Raw genomic sequence first — 26,035 nt, forward strand, 5'->3', positions numbered from 1 at the left:
CCCCCCTGCAATTCATGCGTAGCTGTGAAGGGGATAGGAGGCAGGATATAATTGAAAGAGATAAAGGGGTTTTAACAATGTTACTCATTCTTACTTCAAATATGAACCATATTCAAGTATAACATATGCTGACGAGCCTCGAACAATAATGGTTACACAAAAGGTTTCTTGAATTTTCATAATGTAATAGCAATAAAAAAAATATATGCCTTAGTGATGTACATTTTACCCCCAAAAAATGATGTGATGGAAACTATAAATCTTCACTACAGGCCGATTCCTCAGAACTATCAGCACATCCTGGCTTTGGCATTTGCTGTCAAGGAGATCAACGAAAATCCACAGATCTTGCCAAATCTCACTCTGGGGTTTCACATCTATGACAGCTATCTGAATCCAAGACTGACATATCGTGCAGCTCTGCAACATATTTCCCCAAGGGACAGATTTGTCCCCAACTACGCATGTGATCTTCAGGATAATGTGCAAGCAGTTCTTGAAGACATTAATTCAGATAATTCACAATTTGTCCACAATCTTTTGAGCATCTACAAGATCCCACAGGTATGGAGTCAGTGTGGGATACATAGGTTTGCCGATTATTTACCTGCACTATTGTTAACCAGATGCTGATTTCTTTTTACATGATCATGATCTGATTTAACCTGTTTTGTTTGACAAAAGAAGATGGTAAAACAACCTCTTCACACATTCTTTCCTGCCTTTAGTATCCATTGTTAGTATTCATTGCTGAAGTAGTTCTGGGTGTATGTTCTGGATAGAATTCTATTTTTAAAAACATATCTTTAATTCATGATCAAAATTACTTTACAGGCAGTATGCAGTTCATTTGACAGTATACACATTTCGGGAGTGAGCAAACTCTCTGGATGGTTCACGCCTACGGTTTGAATCATGTAACATTGCTGAGCAACCATTCCATGTTCATTAATGTCAGTTTGGGGAGAAAACACAGTCTTGGAACCTTATATCACAGAAAGAGCATCACGTTCCACGATGCACTTCCATATCATTAAACAAAGCCATCTACCACAACTTTTTGAATGAGGGAATATTTCCTTTGGGCGAACTCTTTGAATGAGGAATAGCTCTTGAACTCGCCTCCTGCCTGGAGTGGGCTTTATAAGTAAGGCGTTGCTGGCATCGCATGTTATGTATACACACCTCTGTAAAGCCAGCGGCATGCTTTTCCTAGTCTTTGCTGGCTGGGACACAAAGTGTCTGATAAGATGTCCCTTTTGTTTTCATTTCTCCTCTTCATGAATCACTGGAGGTACCACATTGCCAAAGTTTTGGCAATGACTTCTGCCCCATCACTTTTTTTGTCTTGTTGTCGGGTTGATGGTCTTAATCAGCGTGCTTCATTAAGGCCCTTTCCGCACACGCAAAATAATGCGTTTTCAAATCACTTTCACAACTGTTTGCAAGTGGATTTTGCTATTCCGCACAGCTTCAAAAAGCACTGAAAGCAGTTTGAAAGTGCATTATTCTGCATGTGCGGAATGAGCCTAAGTGAAGAAACCATGGATACTGGCATGATTCCAGTTCCTCCTTGCCCCTCATGCCCACCTTAATGAAGCAGAGCTGACCTACTACAGCTGTGGTTAATCAGGAGAGCTGCATTTCACCTTAGAATTGCATTCTAGATTTTTTTAAAAGCCCAGTAAGCCTTTCCCTCCTCTTGGTAGAGGTGGTGCCATGATGATGATGATGCAGCCAGATGTGCCCAGATTGCTTTTCCAGAGAAATCCTTTCTAGCATCTAGGGGGATTTTGCAATCTTGTTTTTTTTTGCAATATTGTTCAGGAGCTAGCCATATTTGAACAAAGGATGGCAACAGATTGGAATCAGAAAGATCCAACCTTCTTAAAAACATGCTGGACACTGCCCATTCTATGATGCAAGGGCCTGTGGAGCTTATATTGCTTTATGCTGATAGTGCAGCTTTGTTGCCCCCCTCGCAAGTGGATTTAAAATGCTTACTGAATTGAGTACTGCATGACGAATAGATTGGAAATGTACTATGAGAAATCAAAAGTCCTTATCTTTTCAAAAGCCTGGAAAAAATTGGGGAATAAACCACAATAGAATAGAACAGATCCAACCTTTTAAGTAGCTAGACCTAAATTTCCAATATTGCACATCTTGGACCTCTCACAGTAAGTCAGGAATAAATACAGCCAAAACTAGTGCCTTGGCCATTACATTTGTTACTTCTCTTTAAATACCTGGAAACTACATATCTAGCGCACTGCATTAAAAAGGGTTCTCAGTGCTAAAGATTGCTCAAGGAAGTAGTTCTGGATGTATGGATAGAGGATTTGGGGTAGAATTCCTATTTTTTAAGCATATCTTGGTAATTCATGATCCAAAATTACTTTTACGGAGCAGTATATACAGTTCCATTTTGACAGAATACACACACATTTCCTTGGAGTGAGCAAACTCTCTGGATGTGGTTCATTCCTACGGTTTGAATCATGTAACATTGCTGAGCAACCATTCCATGTTCATTAATGTCAGTTTGGGGAGAAAGCACAGTCTTGGAACCTTATATCACAGAAAGAGCATCACGTCCCATGATGCACTTCCATATCATTAAACAAAGCCATCTACCACAACTTTAATGAGCAATATTTCGAATTTTAATGAGGAATAGTTTGAACTCCTCTTGCCTGGAGTGGCTTATATGTTGCTGGCACGATGTATGTATGCACCTGAGCCTTTGGGGGAGGGCGGTATATAAATATGATAAATAAATAAATAGATGCCCAATTGCTTTATGGAATTCTGCTATGGATTGGTGCTTTCACCCATTCCCTGGAACAAAATCAATCCAAACTCCTGCAGAAAATTTTGCTGGATGCCAAGATGTGTAACATATGCAACCCAGTCATAATTAGCTGCGCAGAAAGGGCCTCTGTGGCAATCTAAGGCATGGCTTACAACTTTTAGATGCTGGCTGAGAATACACTATAATTCCAACTTCCTTAACATCATTTATCAAATGCTGTCAGAATGCAATGTTTCAAATTGGCTTCATGCTACTAAGAAAAAAATAAATAAATCCCTTGGCATATCTAAGGGATAAAAGTATATCTCTTGTCATATCCACAGAACAAAAATTATCACTTTTTATTCTCTCAGCATCCGAGGGCATCCAAAAAAATGTAGACTTTTTGAGATCAAAGCACAACATTTTAATAGTACAGACAATGAGACTGTATAATAGTACAGACCTTTGAGACTGGGGATTCTATTTAATACAGGTCACACCCACCACATATCTTTACCATCCAAAATCCAAACAAACATAGAGCTTTTTCTTTGGCCAGATTTCTTTTGGCCAGATTTCTTTGGCCAGTGTTATGCCATCTGAAAGTCTCTATGGAAGATATTAAAATGTAGCATATTCAGATAGGCATTGCCCTTGTAAGGTGGTCTTTATTTAAACTACCCATCATGCTCTACTTTATTGTCCCTTTTATTTGGATATCCGAACCAGGTATCAAAGCCCTATTTTAGTAAATAGGACAGAACTTTCTGATTCTTCAATGTTATTCCTTTTCTTGAATAATTCCAAACTTGAAATGAGCAAGAAAGTAGCAAAGTTTTTGCAAGGTGCTATTAAGCTGCACCAAGATCAGATAAATTGTTTACTTATTCTATCTGTAATTTGTAATTGTGACTCACTCTTAACTTTGTTTATCGTTTGATCACGATTGTTTTGTATGTTTTATAAACCAATAACAGTTTTCTGTTGATACCAGAACACATATAAGCACCTCTTTACAAAAAAAAATCTTTAGATCTTGTATGGCCATGCTCCTGTGATGATGGATTACAGACAGCTCCCATTGTTGTATAATATGGTCCCGAATGAAACCCAGCAGTTCCTGGGGATTCTTCAATTGCTTCTGCATTTCAACTGGAAGTGGATTGGATTCTTTACTATGATTGGTGTGAATTTAGAGTGGTTTATGCAGAGGATGTTTCCAATCTATTCCCAGCATGGCATCTGCTTTGCCTTCATGTATACAAAGCCCAACATAGAAGGCAATGATTATATGAAAGGCTATCTGAAAAGCTTTTCAAAACTGTATGAAAAAATGATGGGAAGTAGTGCCAACGTAATTATCTTCAAAGGAGAAGATCGCAGTATGATAGTTTTGAGAGGTTTGATAAAATTAGCACAAACTGAATGCATGATGCCAAAACCAAAAGGTAAAGTCTGGATTGTAACAGCTCACATGGAATTAAAAACCTATGGCACGATAAAGAACTGGGATGTGCAAATCTTCCATGGCATGATATCTGTTGCAATTCACTCCAATGAACTTCAGGGATTCCAAGAATTTTTTAAGAGCAGAAAGCCATCCAGCACGGAGGGAGATGCGTTTCTCAAGGACTTCTGGTCATACACATTTCATTGTGCCTTCCCAAATTCAGTTCTGGGCAATGTGCATCAGGCTAATTGCACAGGAGATGAGACCCTGAAGGACCTTCCTGCATTTGAAATGAGCATGACTGGTCACAGCTATAGCATCTACAATTCAGTCTATGCTGTTGCTTATGCTTTACATGCTATGCATTCTTCAAAAATTCAAACAAAGATGCAAGGAGAGAGAGAGAAATTGAAAAACCAGCAACCCTGGCAGGTAGCTCATCCCTTTTGTAATCTGGAAATCAACATTGTCACAGGTTGAGAGTATTTTCAACATAAGTATTACCTCATTCACACCTGAATAAACCTTATGCAGGAGATGTGCAATTCATTCCTATGCCACTGGCAAGTGACGTAGGTGCCATTTCTGTGATAGTTATAACTCTGTGAATATGACAGACAATCTAGATGTTACAGCAGATACTGTTCACTATAAGGGTCCAATATTTGTGGTTTTTTCTGCATTAGAAAAGATGCAGGAGAAACTATAAGAACCCACCAGACCATGGCCTCACGATCCAGAAAACCTACCACAACCAGTCTCGCCCCTATCATTTTATTTCATTGTCACCTCTTCTTGATTATAACATTTGTGGGTGCAAAATCATTAAATTCTGGGCAGAATGGTTTTGTTAAGCATTCTTTAATTTTATTTGTCTTAAATAATAATGGAATATGTAAATATTTTTTATTTTTCTTAAATATTTCTTTCTGTTCTCTTGCCACCATGTGAATGAAGAAATCACTTGAAATTCGCTGTTCATGGCCATATTAAAAGGAGATAAGATCTATAATTAACGACTTAATTTTCCTCAATGCTGTCTGACAAAATGTTCCTTCTCTTATAAAAAATTCAAGCCTGTTCACTATGAAGGTGTAAATTTGTGTATTCAGATTGAAAAATAATGAAAGGCATAGCCCATTAAAAAGTCCAGTGAACCAATCAGACTTGTTAGTGAAGTTAGACATAGGAAGTGATGGTAGTCGTTTTTTTTTTTTAAGCGGCAGGCTTCTGTTTCATTTCTCAATGTAGCTCCAACACTTTCTGAGACATGTCTCATTCAACAACAGCGCTGGAGACCAGATTTCCTTTGATCACAATGGAGAATTGATAGCAGGACTTGATATTATCAACTGGGTAACATTTCCAAACCAATCTTTTGTTAGAGTAAAAACTGGAAAGATCCCTCCCCAGCCTCTTTCAAAGAAAGGACTTCAGATAGACGACAAATCCGTGGTTTGGCAAACCCATTTTAACCAGGTAGGACTGGAAAGCTGCTTTTTTTAAAGGAAATAGGTAACTGTGGGATGGAGCTGCTTGTGTTCAGGGAGGATCTATCATCAATGTTCAGAAACTAGCAACAGCTCATTGTATGCTGTGAGCTCTCTTTATCTGTTTGTGTGTGTGGGTGCTTGGTAAAGCTGAACAGAAGGTGTGTGTGTGTGGGGGGGCTTTCTGCACGGGCCATTTACAGCGCCCTGGGGATGGCAAAAACGCCATCCCCAGGGAGCTGTTCGCACAGGCGGCGCTGCGAAAACGCAGCAGCGCTGATGTGGCTCCCCTCCCCCTCCCCCAGGGCGGCATCAGGCCGCCTCTCAAAACCTCCCTCCTTGAGGTTTTTGGAAAACAGCGCATTCCCAGCAGCGCGGTACGAACGGCACCACCGGGAATGCGCTGTTTTCTCTGTCTCTCTCCCACTCACCTCATCGCCTTCGTCGCCCTGCTGGCCTCCTAAGACCCTCCCTCACTGTCCTCTGACCCCTGGAGGTCGGAGGGCAGCGTGGGTGGGTCTTAGGAGGCCAGCAGGGCGATGAAGGTGACAAGGTGAGTGGGAGAGGGACAGGGAAGAGGCGGCTCCGTGCGGAGCTGCCTCTCTTGCGCCGGCCTCACCAAATTCCTGCCGGTGCAGGGGCGCCCAAATGGCCCGTGCGGAAAGGGCCGGGGAGAACCTGAAAAACTTTGTTAGTATTTTTTATGTTTTTTTCCACCTGCCAGAAAAAAGCAGCAATAAAAAGCCACTGAAAAGGCAGATTTTGAAAAATTCTGGTTTCTGTCAGCATTTTTGAGGGCTCATTCGATTGACCATCTTTTTTTAAAGAAAGCAACAACTCTTTCCTCATTTCCTCCCATTCTCCATCCCTAACTTAACTGCAGCCTAGTTGAGCCCCACATTGAGTTGCATGTGCTACCTCCAAACTCTATGCAGTGTTTGGAGACAGTATTTGCATCTGAATGTTGGGCTCCATTGGGTTGTTTGCAGTGTTGAACTGCATGCTCAGGCTCCCGATCCATATGGATTTCAGACTTAGCCCCCACAGTTGATCACTGCCCTGAGCCTGGATGGTACAGGGTTCAACTATGTGCCTCTGAATTCTACATGGGTTTTGAAGGCAACAGACAGCCTGAGTTCAGCTATCTGCTGCCTGCCTCCTCCCAGACCCATGTTAAGATCGGACACAGCCAGATTGTTTAGGTTCAGGTTTAATAACCAGAAAAATTCTGAAGAAACCCCACCCCCCCAAAAAAACCCAATATAGAACATCACTTTTATCTGAGGTTTTGAAAATATCCCAGGTCTGTTATACCCAAACTTTAAAAATGTAGAGAACAAAAAATGGAGCACACCCCCATTTTAAGTCAAGATAAATACTCTGTTCTTTTGGTTTAGGTACAACCTAAGTCCTTATGCAGTGACATTTGTGATCCTGGATATAAGATGACAACAAGGGAAGGGGAGCCATTCTGCTGTTATGATTGCAGCCCATGTCCAAAAGGAACAATCTCTGTTCATCAAGGTAAGAGATGTACAGTACAGAGTTATCAAATGGGTTGACTGTCCCAGGCTGATTCCACATGGGCCAAAAACAGCAGTGAGAAAACGGTGTGAAAACAGTATAAACCCTTTTACACCGTTTTAAACCCTTTTACACCATTTTCACACCATTTTCACACTGCTGTTTTTGGCCCATGCGGAATCAGGCCTACAGGAACGTTCCTGTAAGACAAAGCAATTTGTAAAACAGAGGCCCCTTCCGCACACACAAAATAATTCGTTTTCAAATTACTTTCACAATTGTTTGCAAGTGGATTTTGCTTCAAAGAGCACTGAAAGCAGTTTGAAAATGCATTATTCTGCATGTGCGGAATGAGCCAGAAAGTACTTTGATAGTTACAGTACTTACTGAGCTAGAAACATTTCTCCCCTGGACAAAACAAACGGATGGAAGCCTTTCTTTTGCCCACCCCAGCTCTGGTTTGGGAGTTCCATCAACTGTACCTGGATAAGTTTGGACCTGGATATGGGGGTGATACTTCTTAGGGGGGGATGTGAAGACCCTGTTAAGAGCTATTAGCATTTCAGCTCTTCCCCCTGTTCTTACCATGAGACTCTGGAGTGGGCCAGGAGTAGGTGCCAACATGAGACCCCTTGGGTTGTTTTCTTTGGCTTTAAACACAAAGTAACTTTCTCATCCTTTGCGCTGATCAGCATGTGGCCTTATCTTTGGCTTGGCCTTGGAGGTTCTGAACTCCTTGGAAACACTTTCTGAAATTTCATCCTGCTAGGATCCCAAGGTTGGGGATCAGAGGGATGTTTCTGCAAAAGATATTAACTACAAAATGCTGTAGTGGAACTCAGTTGCAGCTTGCCTGGATCCTGTTTATAATATCCTGTCAATAAACTGATTTCTAAACTCAAGAGTCTGGTTATTGAAGGGGCTGACAGATCCTGACAGTAGCCAGGATTAGATGGAAGGTTAGAAAGAAATTCCCATACTCGCTTCATACTTTAACATCATTTGAAGGGTTGAAGGTAGAATATTGACACACCCATGAGGCATCACTACCTTCTGGTGTAAATGGCAGGAATATGTCATGTGTGCTGACAGTCACAGAAAACTGAAATGAAAATATACATACAAAAAGTGTTTGTAGTCCATTTTAGAACCCATTTGACAAAGTGCATTTTTTAAATTCTTAACAATATGTCTTAGCATTTGAAATCGACCTGGAGTCTGCTTGATGTTCATCCAACCATTCAACATCAGTAATGCAAGAGGAAGTATTTTAGCCTGTTTGTATAATACATGAAGGGAGTTATGAAAGTTAGGTCAGAAGCAAATGAACAGTACAGACATTTTGCTTGACTTAAAACACCTTTTTCTTTCAGATATGGTTGATTGTTCCGAATGCTCAGCTGACCATTTTCCAAGCAAGAACCAGAATTATTGCATTCCCAAGAGAGTGAGCTTCTTGTCTTATCAAGAATCCCTGGGAGCTGGTTTTCTTTTTGTTGCTCTGATCCTTTCTTTCATTACAGTCCTGGTAGTTGGAATATTTATTAAGCACCACCACACCCCAATAGTGAAAGCCAACAACCGCAACCTGACATACGCTCTTCTGAGCTCACTTCTACTCTGCTTCCTCTGTGCCCTGCTATTCATTGGCAAACCTGAGAAGGTGGCATGTCTCCTCCGCCAAACAGCATTTGGCATCATTTTCTCCATTGCAGTTTCTTCTGTATTAGCAAAAACAATCACAGTGGTTGCCGCTTTCATGGCCACCGATCCTAGAAGCCGGATGAGGAAATGGGTGGGGAAAAGACTGTCCCTTTCTATTGTTCTTTCTTGCTCTTTGATTCAAGTAGGCATTTGTATCATTTGGCTAGTAATTTCTCCCCCTTTCCCAGATGTTGACATGCATTCAATGACAGAAGAAGTTGTATTAGAATGTAATGATGCCTCTCCTACTATGTTTTATTGTGTCTTGGGCTATATGGGCCTCCTGGCTAGCGTGAGCTTCCTGGTGGCTTTCTTTGCTCGGAAACTACCTGACAGTTTCAATGAAGCCAAGTTCATCACATTCAGCATGCTGATCTTTTGCACCGTTTGGTTGTCCTTTGTTCCAGCCTACCTGAGTATCAAAGGGAAATACGTGGTGGCTGTTGAGATCTTCTCTATCTTAGCCTCCAGTGCTGGCTTACTGGGTTGTATTTTTTTCCCCAAATGCTACATTATTGTAGTTAGGTCTAAGCTGAATAGCAGAGTACAGCTTAGAAGGAAAAAAATCAGTGAAGTAGTTGTAGTCACCTAAATGGATGATCTAAATTGTCATTTCATAATAATGAAATCATTTCACAGAAGTGTAAAATTGACAACTGTTACTGGCACAATTAAATAACTTTTCAAATCTTTTATTTTAATGAGACCAAGCAGAGAGGTCAGAATGTGTTTCTGCTACCGGTGGTTTAAAGGCATGGACAGGATAATTTATACACATAGTTCCTTCAGTATATTGTCGAAGGCTTTCACAGCCGGAATCACTTGGGTGCTGTGTGGTTTCCGGGCTGTATGGCCGTGTTCTAGCAGCATTCTCTCCTGATGTTTCGCCTGCATCTGTGGCTGGAATCTTCAGAGGATCCTCTGAAGATGCCAGCCACAGATGCAGGCGGAACGTCAGGAGAGAATGCTGCTAGAACACGGCCATACAGCCCGGAAACCACACAGCACCCAAGTTCCTTCAGTGTTCCTCAAACAACAGAAAGATAACATGGAAAAATGAGTGGAAAGGATATACCCCTACCAGAAACTGAAGTGTTAATCAAAAATATAAATTTTGTTGGTTTCAAATTGCTTTCACTAAAGTAAGGCACTTAAATCTTTCTTTCAAAAAAAGATGATTTCCATTTCTTTAATACTCAGTAGAAAAACTGCAACACATTTCTGCTTTTAACGGTTTAACTGTACAATCCAGAGATTTCTCTCTGGATACAGCACTGTTTTCTGCCAGTGGATTTACCCTTCTTGGGGCACTTAGCCCAGCAGAAGGGCAAATCTGCTGGCATCCAGCCATTGTGGAATATTAGGACACACGGCAGTGGCACCCAGCTCTATGCTGGTGCTTTTCTGCCACCCCGACCTTTATCAGCAGGGTGGAGACAGGGTGAGGGTGCTCCAGTGGAGGAGGGATCAGATATGCACCATAATTTTCGCAGCATATATCCGCTTTCCATTATGAGGAATTCTAAGGCTTCCCGGGCTTGAGGAAAGCCCTTTGGAAAGGGAAGGTTTGTGCTGGAGTGGTGCCATCCCCAGCTGCCAAGCTATCCTGGATTTGGGTGAAATGCACCGTTGTGGAAATCTTTAGACACATTTCCTTCACCTCCACCCCCCATGATTTTTGAGTTTATTCAAAATGAATTTCAAAAATGCTTGATCAGTGAGTTTAACAGAATAGGTTACTTTTCTGCATAGTCTCGTTGGTGAAATATTGTTGTAAGGGATCATGAATAATATTCTCTCTGAGCTGGGATTATTTCTATAAAGTGGATGAAAAAACATCATGATAGTCATTTTTTTTAAAAAAAATGTTCAAGTGGGGCTATACAATTCTTATGATTCCATTCATAACCTGCGGTCATTGTTATGCATTCTTTATGAAAATAAAATGTAATGGATCATTAATTATGAGGACTTTGAATGAAATGGCTGGTCTGTTCTTTGTATTGTAGGAATGACTGGCACTAAAAGATTAAAAGAAAATATTTTTTCCTGTCTCTTTTTCTCTGTCACATACACACACAAACACACGTGCAAACACTGGTCAAAAAAATAGGAAAGGAACAGTTCACAGTTCACTGGAACAGCAATGGTGAAAATATGTCTAACGTCCTCTTTCAAATAAATAAGATAATTTTTCCTGGTGCTAGTTTAGATTTGCTGGGTTTTCCAAGAAAAATAACCATCCTGAAGACCTGTTCTCTAGGGATGTGCAGCCAGAAATGTACTAATCCAGATTTGATCCTAAGATACCTATTCATAAAGCTACACATTTTGCAACAGTAAACATACTTTTAGTCTGGTGGTTGTACTTTCACCTTACTTGATTGCATCCACCAGAATATTTCTTCAAATGGAAATATTTCTATTGGCAGACCATGTTTACTCCCCTTTTCTAGAAGCACTTGGGGAACATTGCCTTGTCAATGGAGAGCCAGGTGGCCCAGGTGGCCCATGTTACCCAGGTTGCGTTCTTTCATCTTTGCCAGGCACGGCGGTTGGCTCCCTATCTCTCCCAGACCGACCTGGCCACTGTGATCCATGCGACAGTCACCTCGCGGTTAGATTACTGTAACTCGCTTTACGCGGGCCTTCCCTTGCGATTGATCCAGAAGTTGTAGCTGGTCCAGAATGCAGCGGCACGGCTTTTGACAGGTGGTGATTACTCAGACCATATCACCCCTGTGGTACGCCGTCTGCACTGGCTCCCAGTGGAGTTCCGGATCGTCTTCAAGGTGCTGGTAATAACCTTTAAGGCCTTACGTGGCATGGGGCCCTCATATCTACGGGACCGCATCACCCCTTATGTCCCACATAGGCCACTGCGCTCGGCAGTGGCAGAATTGCTGGTGACCCCTAGCCCCGCGACGATGCGGCTGGCCTCGACCCCAGGCCAGGGCCTTTACGGCTCTGGCCCCAGCCTGGTGGAATACCTTACCTCCATCAGTCCGGGCCCTGCGGGATCTTGGCGAGTTCCGCAGGGCCTGTAAGACAGTATTATTCCACCGGGCCTTTGGAGAGGCTGGCCGCTGCTCCCATTGCCCCCCCACTGAAACTCTGCCGAATTTCCATCTTTGTCATCTTGGTTGGGCCTGCTGTGACTCCATCTGGGCCCACCTGTTCCCTCCCTTTCTTCTTTCATCTTTTCCTTGCTTTTAGCCTTAGGAACGGGCACCTGTTTGAACTGTTTTATACTGTTTGAATGGCTTGGATTATTTAAATTATATGTAACTGCTGCCGGAGTTTTAATGTTTAAGTTATGTTGTTGAGTTGCTGTTAATAACAGCCATGTTGTTGAGCCGCCTCGAGCCCTCCGGGGAAGAGGTGGCCTATAAATCTAAAATATAAATAAAATAAATAAATAAAACATTTTGGGTTACAGCAGAAGGAGGGGGGCAAGAAGGATGAATTCTGCAGACCCATAGTCCTTCCATCTTGTGAACAATTTTACTGTATATATTTGTTTTCAGCCCATTCTGTTCCCTATGCGGCCCTGTGCTTAGAAACAGGCCAGCATCGGCTGGAAACTCTGGCCTGGTGCCGTACATTCAAGTTTTGGGCCAGGATTTGTTTTAATCGAGATGAACTGGACTATACATCCCAGGGACGCTCCATCCTCCACACAACCCAGTGGTGGGTTAAAATCGAAGCCAAACTTAATTAGTTGGGCATTTCCTTGGAGGGCGTGCTAATGCTAACAGAGCAGGAGGTCTATGGAGCTATCAAGAAGAGACTTTTTGACAGAGAGTTTCAACAGATGCTAGAGGAAGCTAATAAAACCTGTTCCCTGATCTCTCTGGGAATACCTATGGATAGACTAATTGCAGCCCAGTACCTTTATCTCCTGGTTGAGGCCCGGTGGCATAGAGCAATCACCTTAGCTAGGTGTAATGCCCTGCCTTCTTCCTTTAGCCTTGGACGCCACCTTGGAATCCCACATAAAGAAAGGAAATGCCCGTGTGGCATGGGTTCTGTGGAAACAGTATCTCATATGCTGTTGGATTGTCCTTTTTATGAGATAGGTAGGAAGAAGCACATAATCCCCTTCCTGCATGGAAGTGAAGGCATTACAGATAAACAGAAGGTTATATATCTTTTAAACAGCCACAACTACGAGCTGTTGGAAGCGGTGGCTAAATTTTTAAATGGTGTTATTTTAACTCGTCAGAAATTGTAAAGTTGTAAAGGCTGTTATTATCTTGCTAAGCTAATCTTAAACAATTTATATGCCATTAAAGGTATTCCAAATCGAATCGAATATTTGTTTTCAGCAAAAGAGAAGAAGAGAGTGAATGAGCAGATATGTTCCTAATTTGGATGTTGATTAACAAGCACAGTTAGACCATCTTCCCCCAAAACATGATTGGCCCAAATCGGGAGGATTTTTTTTTAAAGTGTACAGTGCTCCTTTGTATGCAAATCATTGTATTGTATCATTTACTTGGGATGCCATTTTCATTCTGAATGCACATGGTTCTTTGTTGAAATTCTCTCAGGCTCATTCCGCACACACAGAATAATGCACTTTCAAGCTGCTTTCAGGGCTCTTTGAAGCTGTGCGGAATGGCAAAAACAGTTGTGAAAGCAGCTTGAAAGTGCATTATTTTGCGTGTGCGGAATGAGCCTCAGACTCTATGGCTTGTTAGGCACTTTGGAGCCACAAGGAACCCAATTGCACCAGTAAATTGCTCCTCCACTACTGTGCTTACCCCTTGCATTGATGGAATGAGCACTCATGCTGGAACAGGGGGGTGCAAGCTATCTCCAAAGGGAATACTTCCCCCCCCTTAGATTGGGCTGTAAGTTTTCTATTTTTTACTATCATTGTTACCATCTGAAACAAACTTGTTTCTTCATTGAATCCTGGATTTTATTTCTTTTTTCTCAAAATTGTTCAGAGTAGCATATGTGGTCTTTCCTGATAGTGGTTGTGTGAATTTTGACTTGGTGAAGTTAGTATTTCATTGTGAAAAGTTCATTGGCATACAGATCTCTATGACTATCTTTGAAAATAATAGTGTTTGGACATTAAAAAATCACTTGTCCATTAGGAATTCCACTGACAGATAAGAAGTTGGGCTCCCTGTAATTACCAAAAGGACTGTAATTAACTCTATGACTTCCTGAATTTTCCTGCAGATAACAAGCAGCAGCCAGGAACAGAAGTGGTTAGAACTACACTGGCAGGAGGCATATCCTCCTGTTTGTTACAGAACTGGAGACAGCAAGTAGTCTGCTGGGGTGATTTATGCCACATTATATTGAAACTCTTGACTTCAGGTGAATTGGTGTTCACCTGTTCCCTATTCATGACAATGTAATCATAGGAAGTTATCCTCTTCTTGTAATCAAAGGTGGCACACATTGAACAATAGAAAGTGCTAGCACTACAGCACCATTATATGCGTGTTACTGCTATAGATGCAAACTGGGGAGCTGATTATCAGAGATAAAGTTTGAACTTAAGATGCTGATATTAGTAATGGTGGTGTTACTGATCTTTGGTCGTGTTGTGGGCAAGGGTCGTGTTATTCCGTGTGCTGCTGTGGATAGCTTACCCATTCTTCATAAGTATCTTCAGCCAGGAGACCTCAACATTGGTGCCCTTGTATCTCAGACAAGTTTTGCCACCAGTCCAAAAGACTTCAAGTGCCAACCTGCTGGGATACTATCTGAAGACTTTGTGTACGTAATTAACGATTTATTTTTTTTAAAAAAAGAATATGACAAGTTTATATTTTCTGACTGAATAATCAAACATGTTCCCCCCAAATTTTGCTGTTTCCATTTCCAGAGATTGTATCAGACCAAGATCTTAATCACTATGACATATAGAGACATCTCAAGGTGGGAGGGATGTCAAAGTCAACCCCAGGATTTTCTCTAATGGAAGAGGTTGCTCGGGATTGTAGGAAAACTGAGGATTTGGTCAATGTGATAGTGTGGTATCCAAGCATGTGGTGATCATGGTGCTATTTCATCAAGACACCTAACATGATGGAATCAATTAAAATACATACCTTCCTTGGCATGTACAGGTAACCCTATGCTGCTAAGAACATAAACATTTAACACTGCACTTAATAAGTCAAAATCATCAGTCACAAAGCTTGGTCCATCTATTAATGCTCCATTTCTTAATATTGTTATGTTGAAAGAGGTCAAGCTGGATATATATTTACTAAATAATTCTGTTTAGTCATCATTTGTGTATGCCATCAGCATCAACCTTGATTAGGTATATACAAAAACTCTAGTGGTTTATAAAAGATTTATCATTTACATACCCTGTTTCCCTGAATATAAGACATCCCCAGAAAATAAGACGTAGTAGAGGTTTTGCTGAAGTGCGAAATATAAGGCATCCCCCGAAAGTAAGACGTAGCAAAGTTTTTGTTTGGAAGCATGCCTGAAGAACAGAATACAGAAATATAAGACATCCCCTGAAAATAAGACATAGCACATCTTTGGGAGCAAAAATTAATATAAGACACTGTCTTATATTCGGGGAAACACAGTAGCAATGTTGTAGTCAAGAAAAAAACACAAAGAGAATAGTACCAAATATAGTGCATTAGGAATAAACTTCAATCACTTGCCAGAAAAGTTTAGCTACTTTTTCCAGCACCACAACATCTGAATTATTTAACAGGAGCCCCACAGTACAGCTGTCAGGGTCTCTTGCAGTTTTGCCTAAAACCAGGCAATGATGAGAATTTCTAATATTCACATATCTTGGACAGTCAAGTATAATATGCGTAAGAGTCTCCATTTGATTCTTGAAGTGTGGACTGTTGAACCTGTTCTTGGAAAGGGATACATAAATACCCTTAGTCACCACCGATGGTAAAGTGATGCATCTAGCCCTTGTAGTAATCCATCTTTGTTGGGGTTCAGTCAATAGCCCAAGATATTTACTTCTTCACCCATGTTCAGGTATTATTCCAAAAGGAAGGAGTGAGCAGATTCATTAGCTTGCCCCAATAAGAGATGGTATTCTTGATCTAAGAGTCTGCTTTTTAAGGTTTGAGATATCTCACTAAGTGACAACATACGTAGATCTTCAAGTGATAAACCCATAGTGTTTTTAGATTCTATCTGGAGGGCATTTGTATTTACATACATCACAACCAGTTGAATCCAGCCGTGAAAGCCTTCGACAATACATACATCACTATCTTTGTATTTTTTAATCTAACGTGGAATATATGGGTGCAGTGAGAAGGAGCACACTGGTATGGAGTGGCATCTTTCAAACCTTGTAGATGGTTTCTGGTACCTCAGGGCAGAGAGATGAAGCTTGGCACCTCTTTGCACTTAGTGATTGTTGCAGGCTGTGAGAAAGAAGGCTAAAAGAGGCACAAGCAAACTTGGGAGCCAGAGGGGAACTTCCCCCTTCTCCCAAATCTCCAATCCATAGCAGAGGCCATTCTCAAAAGTATAAGGTCTTTTGAATAAGTAGTGATATAGACCAATGACTTAATGATCTGAACTAGTAAACAAACCAAGGTGAACCCTTACATGCTTATCTTGTGTGAAAGGATATTTAAATCTGATACTGGAGATGGGAGGCACAATATAATTGAAGGAGATTATACATTTCTGAATCCTGGGGCAATAACAATGTTGTCAGTCATGGTTACTAGAAATATGAACCATCATTCAGGTATTACATGCACAGCTAAGCCTTGAATAATAATTGCCACACAAATGTCGGCTGGAGGTTTCACAATACAATAGTAATCAAAAAGTTTTATGGCTTAGTGATGTTAATTTTGCAAACAAAGAATATGTGCATGATGAAAACTTTAAATCTTTGTTGTAGGTTGATTCCTCAGAACTACCAGCATATTCTGGCTTTGGCATTTGCTGTCAAGGAGATCAACGAAAATCCACAGATCTTGCCAAATCTCACCCTGGGGTTTCACATTTATGACAGCTACCTGAATCCAAGATTGACACACCGTGCTGCTCTACAACATATTTCCCCAAGGAACAGATTTATCCCCAACTATAGGTGTGATATCCAGGACAATGTAGAAGCAATCCTTGAGGACATTAATACAGAAAATTCAGAACTTGTCCATGATCTTTTGAGGATGTACAGGATCCCACAGGTAGACAAATGGTCTGGGATAAATAATTTTGCCAGTTATTTACCTGCACCATTACAGATCAGATGCTGATTTATTGCTACATTATCATGGTCTGATTTAATCTGTTTTGTTTGACAACAGAATGTGGTATAAGCATTCCTTTACAGATTCTTCTCTTCCTTTCTACCCCTTCATGTTAGTATTCATCTCTGAAGTAGTTCTAGATGAATGTTCTGAAAAAAATTCTATTTTTTTAAAGTATCCCTTAAATTCATTATCAAAATTACTTTACATACTGTATGCAGTTCATACGACATTTCTGGAGTGGGTAAACATTTCTGGAGTGGGATGGATTATTTCTACTCTCATAGCATATCATGATTTGAATCATGTAACATTGCTGAATAACAGTTCAATTGTGCATTAATGTCAGCCTTTTTCTAATGATTAGAAAGTACATTTTGGGAACAAAACACAGTCCTTTATTGGCACATTACTACAGATATCTCTGAAATAGCATAACATCCAAGGATGAATTTTCCATATACCTTCGTGATCGTCTCACCCCATATGTCCCGGGTAGGCCTCTGCGGTCAGCAGAGGCAAATTTACTGGTGGCCCCTGGCCCCTCCATGATGCGGCTGGCCTCTACTCGGGCCAGGGCTTTTACGGCCCTGGCCCCTGCCTGGTGGAACACCCTTCCATCAGAGGTGCGGGCCCTGTGGGATCTTGGTGAATTCCGCAGGGCCTGTAAAACAGTTCTGTTCCACCGGGCTTTTGGTGAGGCCAGCCACCGATTCCCCCTCTAGGATGCCCTTGTGTTGCGTGCCATGATTGGTACGCCTGATACCATCTAATCAGTACTGTCCCCTCTTGGCCTTGGGATCGGGCGCCACATATATTATTGCTGCTGCTGTGTTTTATGGTTTTAGATTTGTAAATTGTTTTAAATTACCTAAGTTTTATGTGCAAAATGTCGTTTTTAGCCTGCTGTGTTTAATGTTATTATGTATTGTCGTTGCAGGCCTCCTGTACACCGCCCAGAGCCCTTCGGGGATGGGCGGTTTAAAATCCAATGAATGAATGAATGAATGAATGAATGAATGAATGAATGAATGAATGAATGAATGAATGAATGAATGAATATCATTAAATCAAGCCAGAATCGCAATGAGGAATAGTTTGAGTTCCTCTTGCCTTCAAACCCTGGAGGACAGGAAGTTGGAGCTATACATATTTTGGTGCTGTCTGTGTATGCATTCACATGCAGTATTTGCATGTTTTGTCTATATTCCTCTGGTTGATAGAGCAAGTAGGCAGCAAGAAGCTGTTAATGGACCTAGGCGCTGGAGGTGCTACTTTGCTTTCTCCCTGAAAAAGCCATTTGCTTCTCAATAGTATTGCTACAGGGTGGGGACATTTTTACTGACTTGTACATTCAGGTATGCTTTGCACAAAGGATCCCACCAGGTGGTCAGATTTATAGCATCAACTTTGACCTTCTACAAATGTGGCAAAGTTATCCTAAGTTTAATGGTTACATGGAAATAGATGTGAGTTTAGCTGGTTAGTTTGATGTTGAGAGAAATAGTTTTTCATTAACCTGCTTCAACAAAACCATCTCTATTTTTGCCAGTAATTTCACAAATAAGTTTATTTTACAAAGTAATATATTAAAGTAATATGAACTGGTTCTTAAATTGCTGTATATTAACACTGGTTTTGGCAAGCTCAGCCAATGACTAGATACACATCTTAATTTTTTAAATATCATATATCATCCAGTTCTGGTCGCCGCATCTCAAAAAGGATATTGAGGAGATAGAAAAAGTGCAGAGAAGGGCAACAAGGATGATTGAGGGACTGAAGCACCTTCCCTATGAGGAGAGGCTGCAGCGTTTGGGACTCTTTAGTTTGGAGAGGAGGCGGCTGAGGGGGGATATGATTGAAGTCTACAAAATTATGCATGGGGTAGAAAAATGCCACAGAGAGAAATGTTTCTCTCTTTCTCACAATACTAGAACCAGGGGGCATTCATTGAAAATGCTGGGGGGAAGAATTAGGACTAATAAAAGGAAACACTTCTTCACGCAACGTGTGATTGGTGTTTGGAATATGCTGCCACAGGAGGTGGTGATGGCCACTAACCTGGATAGCTTTAAAAGGGGCTTGGACAGATTTGTGGAGGAGAAGTTAATTTATGGCTACCAATCTTGATCCTCTTTGATCTGAGATTGCAAATGCCTTAACAGACCAGGTGATCGGGAGCAACAACCACAGAAGGCCATTGCGTTCACATCCTACATGTGAGCTCCCAAAGGCACCTGGTGGGCCACTGCGAGTAGCAGAGAGCTGGACTAGATGGACTTTGGTCTGATCCAGCTGGCTTGTTCTTATGTTCTTAGGTTCTCTTTAATTATGTTTTTATGGTCCTTATAAGAAACCATAAAATAAACCGCTGCATGAAAATACACCTCTTTCATTTTTAAAATCTATCTTTAGATCTTATATGGTCCTGCTCCAGTGATGATGGATAAAAACCAACTCCCATCCTTCTATACGATGGTCCCTAGTAAAATACAGCAGTTCCTGGGGATTCTCCAATTACTTCTCCATTTCAACTGGACATGGATTGGGTTTTTTACTTTGATTGGTGAGAATTTAGAATGGTTCGTACAGAGGATGTTTCCAGTCTTTTCCCAATATGGCATTTGTTTTGCCTTCATGTATTCACCACCCAACGTGAAAGGCAACAATTATATGACAAAATCTATTAAAGACTTTCTAGAAGTGTATGAAAAAATGATGAATAGCACTGCCAATGTAATAATCTTTGAAGGACAAGCTCGTGATATTTTATTTTTCAGATGTATTATAGTATTCATGCAAACTGTGTACATGATGCCAAAACCAAAAGGTAAAGTCTGGATTGTAACAGCTCACGCGGAACTAATAGCTTATGGCAAGGGAAAATGTGGGGATGTCCAAATCTTCCATGGCATGATATCAGTTGCCATTCACTCCAATGAACTTCAGGGATTCCAAGAATTTTTTATGAGCAGAAAGCCATCCAATGTGGAGGGAGATGTGTTTCTCAGGGACTTCTGGTCATCCACATTCAGTTGTGCATTCCCAAATTCAGTTCTGGGCACTGTGAATCAAGTTAACTGCACTGGAGATGAGACTCTGAAGGATCTTCCTGCATCTGAAATGAGTATGACTGGCCACAGCTACAGCATCTATAATGCGGTGTATGCTGTTGCATATGCTTTGCATGCTATGCAGTTTTCAAAAGACATCCAAGGAGAGAGAAGGAAGCTTCCAAATCAGCAGCCCTGGCAGGTACCTCATCTCTTTTGTAATCTGGAGATCAACATTGTCACAAACTAAGGCCCTTTCCGCACTGCGGAAAGGGCGCCCCTGCACCGGCAGGAATTCTGCCAGTGGAGGGGTGGGGGCCATTTGCACGGAAGCATGCGAGCGGCCCCCGCAGAGGCCGGCATGGGAGAGGCAGCTCCGCACAGAACCGTCTCTTCCCCGTCCCTCTCCCACTCACCTCGTCACCTTCGTCACCCTGCTGGACTCCTAAGACCCGCCCACGCTGCCCTCCGACCTCCAGGGGTCGGAGGACAGCGAGGGAGGGTCTCAGCAGTCCAGTAGAGTGACGCAGGATGACGAGGTGTGTGGGAGAGGGATGGGGAAAACAGCATGTTCCTGGCGGTGCCATTCGCACCGCACCCGTGGGAACGCGCTGTTTTCCAAAAACCTCCCTCCAGGAGGGAGGTTTTTGGAGGCGGCCTGACACCGCCCTGGGGGTGGAGGAGGGGAGCCAGGTCGGCGCTGCTGCATTTTAGCAGCGCCGCCTGTGCGAACAGCTCCCTGGGGCGTCGTATACGGCACGTGCGCAAAGGGGCTGAGAGTATTTCCAATGCAAATGTTCCCTCACCTACACTAAAGTTCCAGAAGGGTCCAATACTAACAGGTTTTCTATTTTGAAAAGGGTCACTAGGCATTTTGCTGTGATATTTCAGATGGTGTTAGGCTTTTTAGAATGTGGTTTTATTGTGATTTTAACATTATTGAATTTTGTATGGTTTTTATTGTAACCTGCTCAGAGACCATGATAACAAGCAGAGAATCAGTGCCAGTGTGTGTGTGGGGGGTGGGTGGGTGGGTGGGTGTGTGTGTGTGGGTGTGGGTGTGTGGGTGTGTGTACACATACATAAGCCTTTATTGGCATAAACAGAAAAAGTTACATAAATCAAGAACAATTGCATGGAGTGTGTGTGTATACATAAATTAATACAATGGGTACTGAGTGATGACCATGTATACAATCATCGGTTTGGCTGATTGAAACATCTGGTTGCAGTGAACAAATCAGCTACTATTATTTTGAAACGTATTGCTTTTTGTTTATTATGTTGTTTGAGGCTATTATATTTTTTTAACAAGAAGGGTTGCACAAAATTAAATTTTCTTTTAAAAATGTTCAAATGACCTCTAAATTCATTATCCATGTGTTTGTGGGAGAAAGAAAATATTCATTTCTATTCCAGGCTCAGCTCAGCTTATAATCATATTCAAATGAAAAGCACATGCAATGGACTCTCATTTACAAACAAGGGTGCAGTTCTATCTTGTGCTTTTGTATAATCAGTAGAACCAGTTGTTTCCTGCCATCCAATAGTTGCTGAAACAGAGCTACCATACAAGCCTTTGAAAACATTATAAGCAACGAAGCCATCTTGGCAGAACGTGTTGTATAAGGTGGTTTCAATCACATTGTACTGGATGAAACTACCATCCAGAACACATCAGTACTTTCAAATATCTTCTGATACTGCACTTTTCCCCATAAAAGCTTTGGAAAATTGCTGAGACCTCTTCCCCTTACTAAAATTATACTGATATACCCATTGTTCATTCTCTCTTCGAATCTTTGTCTATTATCAGTTATTTCTGTTTGCAAAATTTGTTGGTGAATCATCTTGCAAGTCTTTAAATTAAGTGCAGAATAACTGCATAAAATAGGTTTATTTATTGGATGCCATCAAAGTAATCCTTCATGTACTCTTGTCATCATGCATAACTTGGAATTCATTGCTCACGCCATATTCAAATGAGATGAGACATAGTTAATGTCTTAATTTCCTTTAATGCCTTCTGACAAATGTCCTAATCCAATCAAAATACAAGCCTGATCACCAAGAATATGTAAATCAGTGTACTCAGATTGAAAAATAATGGTATACACAGCCCTTTAAAAAGTTCACAGAACCAATCATACTCGCTGGTGTATGTAGACACAAGAAGTGGTGGCGGTAGTCAGAGTTATTTTTGTTTGTTTTAGTTGCAGACTTCTGTTTCATTTTTCATTGTAGCTCCATCATTTTCTTGGATGCATCTCATTTAACAACAGCGCTGGAGACCAGATTTCCTTTGACAGCAACAGAGAATTGATAGCAGGATTAGATATTATCAGCTGGTTAACATTTCCCAACCAATCTGTTGTTAGAATGAAAGTTGGTAAGATCCCTCCCAGGGAACTTTCAGGACTAAGACTTCAGATAGATGAAGAATCCATGGTTTGGCACCCCCAATTTAAACAGGTAGGACTAGAACATAGCCCTTGTAGGAAATATGCTATGATGAAATGAAGAAGTGTGAGTGTTCAGGAAGGTTCCCCCATTATTCTTTGGAAACCAACAGTAGTTGAGAGGTCTCTTTATCCTTAGGAATATCAAGCTAGGGGTGGGGAATCTGAAAAGAAAACAATCAATTTTTCTCACTATGTTTGGGAAGCAAGGGGGTCATCCTCCAAATAAAGCAGCAATACTGAGGAGCTCAAAAAAAGTGGATCCTGCAGTTTGGAGGCCATGTCAAGAGTTCAACTCTGAGCCACCTTCCTTCACATGTGTCCTGGAGGGAGCATGGGGGCCTAGGTTCACCACTCTTCTGCCTAAGGATTTCTAGAACCACACTGAGTTTGGAGGCAGGCAGATTTTTTAAAAAAATTCAGGCTCCATAACCAGAAAAATATTTAAAAAACCAACAATAGAAAAGTCAATATGAAATATCTTTTTTAAAAAAATAAATAAATCTGGGTCTATTTAACCAAAATCAGAAAAATTCAGAAAAAGGAAAATGTACACTCCAATTTCAAGCCATTGTTCCAAGATAAAGACTGTGTTTATTTGGTTTAGGTACAACCGCTGTCATTATGTAGTGAGAATTGCAATCCTGGGTATAGGATGACAAAGAGAGAAGGGGAGCCATTTTGCTGTTATGGTTGTATCCAATGTCCGGAAGGAACAATCTCTGATCATCATGGTAAGAGATGTACAGTATAGAGTCATCAGATGGGTTGGCTCTATTTTTATATGAATGTGACTGCAAGATGTAAAATATAGAAAGGGCTCATAATTAGGTGTTAAATAACAAAGAAACCGAAAGCTGGCAGAAAAAATCATTGGTCCATATCAATCCCAGCACACATTCCTGTTGCTTAATAACTTAACATTGTTTCAAGGTAGAATATCCATTGACCTTGGGAGGAAAAATTTAAAACCTGTTTGAGTCAGAAAGTGGTCGTTAAACTGTTTGACAATATTTCTTACAATGTGCAGTCAGCTTTGAATCAGATTGACATTCATCCACCATTAGATATTAGTTATGCAAGAGAAAATATTTTAGCATGCAAGGGAAGAGGAGTGAGGGAGGGGAGAGAGTGAGAGGTGGCATGCAAGGGGGGGAGGGAATGGGCCCGGCATATCAACATGGCCCACCCACCCTAGCGGAGGGAGAGGGAAGGGAGCGAGGGGGAGGGGTATCATGCAAAGGAAGAGGAGTGAGGGAGGTTGACAATAACAATAATAGAAAAGGTTGTTAGGTGATCAACAGGAGTGTGCAGTTGTTGATAAAGCTGTTGCCAAAAACGTTTCTACGTCGGCATTTTTGTTAAAAATTTTAATTGAGTTACATTCCTACTAATGTTAGTTCAACAGCAAATGAATAAAATGGGCAGTTTACGTAACTTAAAACACTGTCTCCTCCCTGTTTTTGAAGACATGCCGGACTGCTCCCGGTGCTCAGTTGATCATTTTCCGAACAAGAACCAGAATTATTGCATTCCCAAGAGGGTGAGCTTTTTGTCTTATCAAGAACCTTTGGGAGCTGGTTTCCTTTTGGTCTCTCTGTCCCTATCTTTGATCACAGTCTTTGTACTTGGAATATTTATAAAGCACCACAACACCCCCATAGTAAAAGCAAACAATCGGAGCCTGTCATACACTCTTCTCAACTCGCTTCTGTTCTGCTTCCTGTGTGCCTTGTTATTCATCGGCAAACCTGGGAAGATAATGTGTCTCCTTCGTCAAACTGCTTTTGGCATCATTTTCTCCACTGCAGTTGCTTCTGTATTAGCAAAAACGATCACGGTGATTCTGGCTTTCATGGCCATCAAACCTGGCAGCCGGATGAGGAAATGGGTGGGGAGAAGACTGTCCCTTTCCATTGTCCTTTTCTGTTCTGTTATTCAAGTAGGCATTTGTATCATTTGGCTACTAAATTCTCCCCCTTTCCCAGGTGTTGACATGCATTCAATGGTGGAAGAAGTTGTATTGGAATGTAATGATGCCTCTCCTACTATGTTTTATTGTGTCTTGGGCTATATGGGCCTCCTGGCTAGCGTGAGCTTCCAGGTGGCTTTCTTTGCTCGGAAACTACCTGACAGTTTCAATGAAGCCAAGTTGATCACTTTCAGCATGCTGATCTTTTGCACCGTTTGGTTATCTTTTGTTCCCGCCTACCTTAGTAGTAAAGGGAAATATGTAGTGGCTGTTGAGATCTTCTCTATCTTAGCTTCCAGTGCTGGCTTACTGGGCTGTATCTTTTTCCCCAAATGCTACATTATTGTAGTTAAATCTAAGCTGAATACAAGAGTACATCTTAGAAGGAAAAATTGAGAAGTTGTTGTAGCCACCTAAGTGCAGTTCAATGTAGCTAAATGTAAAGTGATGCACATAGGGGCTAAAAATCCAAACTTCACATACACGCTACAGGGGTCAGTGCTATCAGTCACAGACCAGGAAAGGGATTTGGGCGTCTTAGTTGATAGTTCCATGGGAATGTCAACTCAATGCATGGCAGCTGTGAAAAAGGCAAACTCTATGCTGGGGATAATTAGGAAAGGAGTTGATAATAAAACTGCAAGGATTGTCATGCCCTTATATAAAGCAGTGGTGCAACCGCACTTGGAGTACTGTGTTCAGTTCTGGTCGCCACATCTCAAAAAGGATATCGAAGAGATAGAAAAAGTGCAGAGAAGGGCAACGAGGATGATTGAAGGATTGGAGCACCTTCCTTATGCAGCGTTTGGGACTCTTTAGTTTGGAGAGGAGACGGCTGAGCGGGGATATGATTGAAGTCTATAAAATTATGCATGGGGTAGAAAATGTTGACAGAGAGACATTTTTCTCTCTTTCTCACAATACTAGAACCAGGGGGCATTCATTGAAAATGCTGGGGGGAAGAATTAGGACTAATAAAAGGAAACACTTCTTCACGCAACGTGTGATTGGTATTTGGAATATGCTGCCACAGGAGGTGGTGATGGCCACTCACCTGGATAGCTTTAAAAAGGGCTTGGACAGATTTATGGAGGAGAAGTCAATCTATGGCTACCAATCTTGATCCTCCTTGATCTCAGATTGCAAATGCCTTAGCAGACCAGGTGCTCAGGAGCAGCAGCAGCAGCAGCAGAAGGCCATTGCTTTCACCTCCTGCATGTGAGCTCCCAAAGGCACCTGGTGGGTCACTGCGAGTAGCAGAATGCTGGACTAGATGGACTCTGGTCTGATCCAGCAGGCTAGTTCTTATGTTCTTATGTTCTTAAGTGGATGAGCTAAATAAATGA

The 26,035-nt window shown here is 41.4% G+C and overlaps 2 protein-coding genes across 2 annotated transcripts; both read left to right on the top strand.

Moving 5' to 3' along the window:
• The first annotated feature begins 216 nt into the window (after nucleotides 1-216).
• Nucleotides 217-9,557, top strand: LOC125444227 (vomeronasal type-2 receptor 26-like). The gene is made up of 5 exons (XM_048516660.1): nucleotides 217-564; nucleotides 3,831-4,679; nucleotides 5,499-5,726; nucleotides 7,135-7,261; nucleotides 8,635-9,557. Exons 1-5 carry the CDS (start codon nucleotides 217-219, stop codon nucleotides 9,555-9,557), a joined length of 2,475 nt encoding a protein of 824 aa, XP_048372617.1.
• Nucleotides 9,558-14,504: 4,947 nt separating this feature from the next.
• On the top strand, nucleotides 14,505-25,085 carry LOC125444228 (vomeronasal type-2 receptor 26-like). Its single transcript, XM_048516661.1, has 6 exons — nucleotides 14,505-14,707; nucleotides 16,848-17,123; nucleotides 19,986-20,460; nucleotides 22,503-22,730; nucleotides 23,325-23,451; nucleotides 24,187-25,085. The coding sequence occupies exons 1-6, from the start codon at nucleotides 14,505-14,507 to the stop codon at nucleotides 25,083-25,085; spliced, it is 2,208 nt and encodes a 735-aa protein (XP_048372618.1).
• Nucleotides 25,086-26,035: the final 950 nt, after the last annotated feature.

The sequence above is a fragment of the Sphaerodactylus townsendi genome, linkage group LG15 (assembly GCF_021028975.2).
Source record: "Sphaerodactylus townsendi isolate TG3544 linkage group LG15, MPM_Stown_v2.3, whole genome shotgun sequence".
Classification (NCBI taxonomy): domain Eukaryota; kingdom Metazoa; phylum Chordata; class Lepidosauria; order Squamata; family Sphaerodactylidae; genus Sphaerodactylus; species Sphaerodactylus townsendi.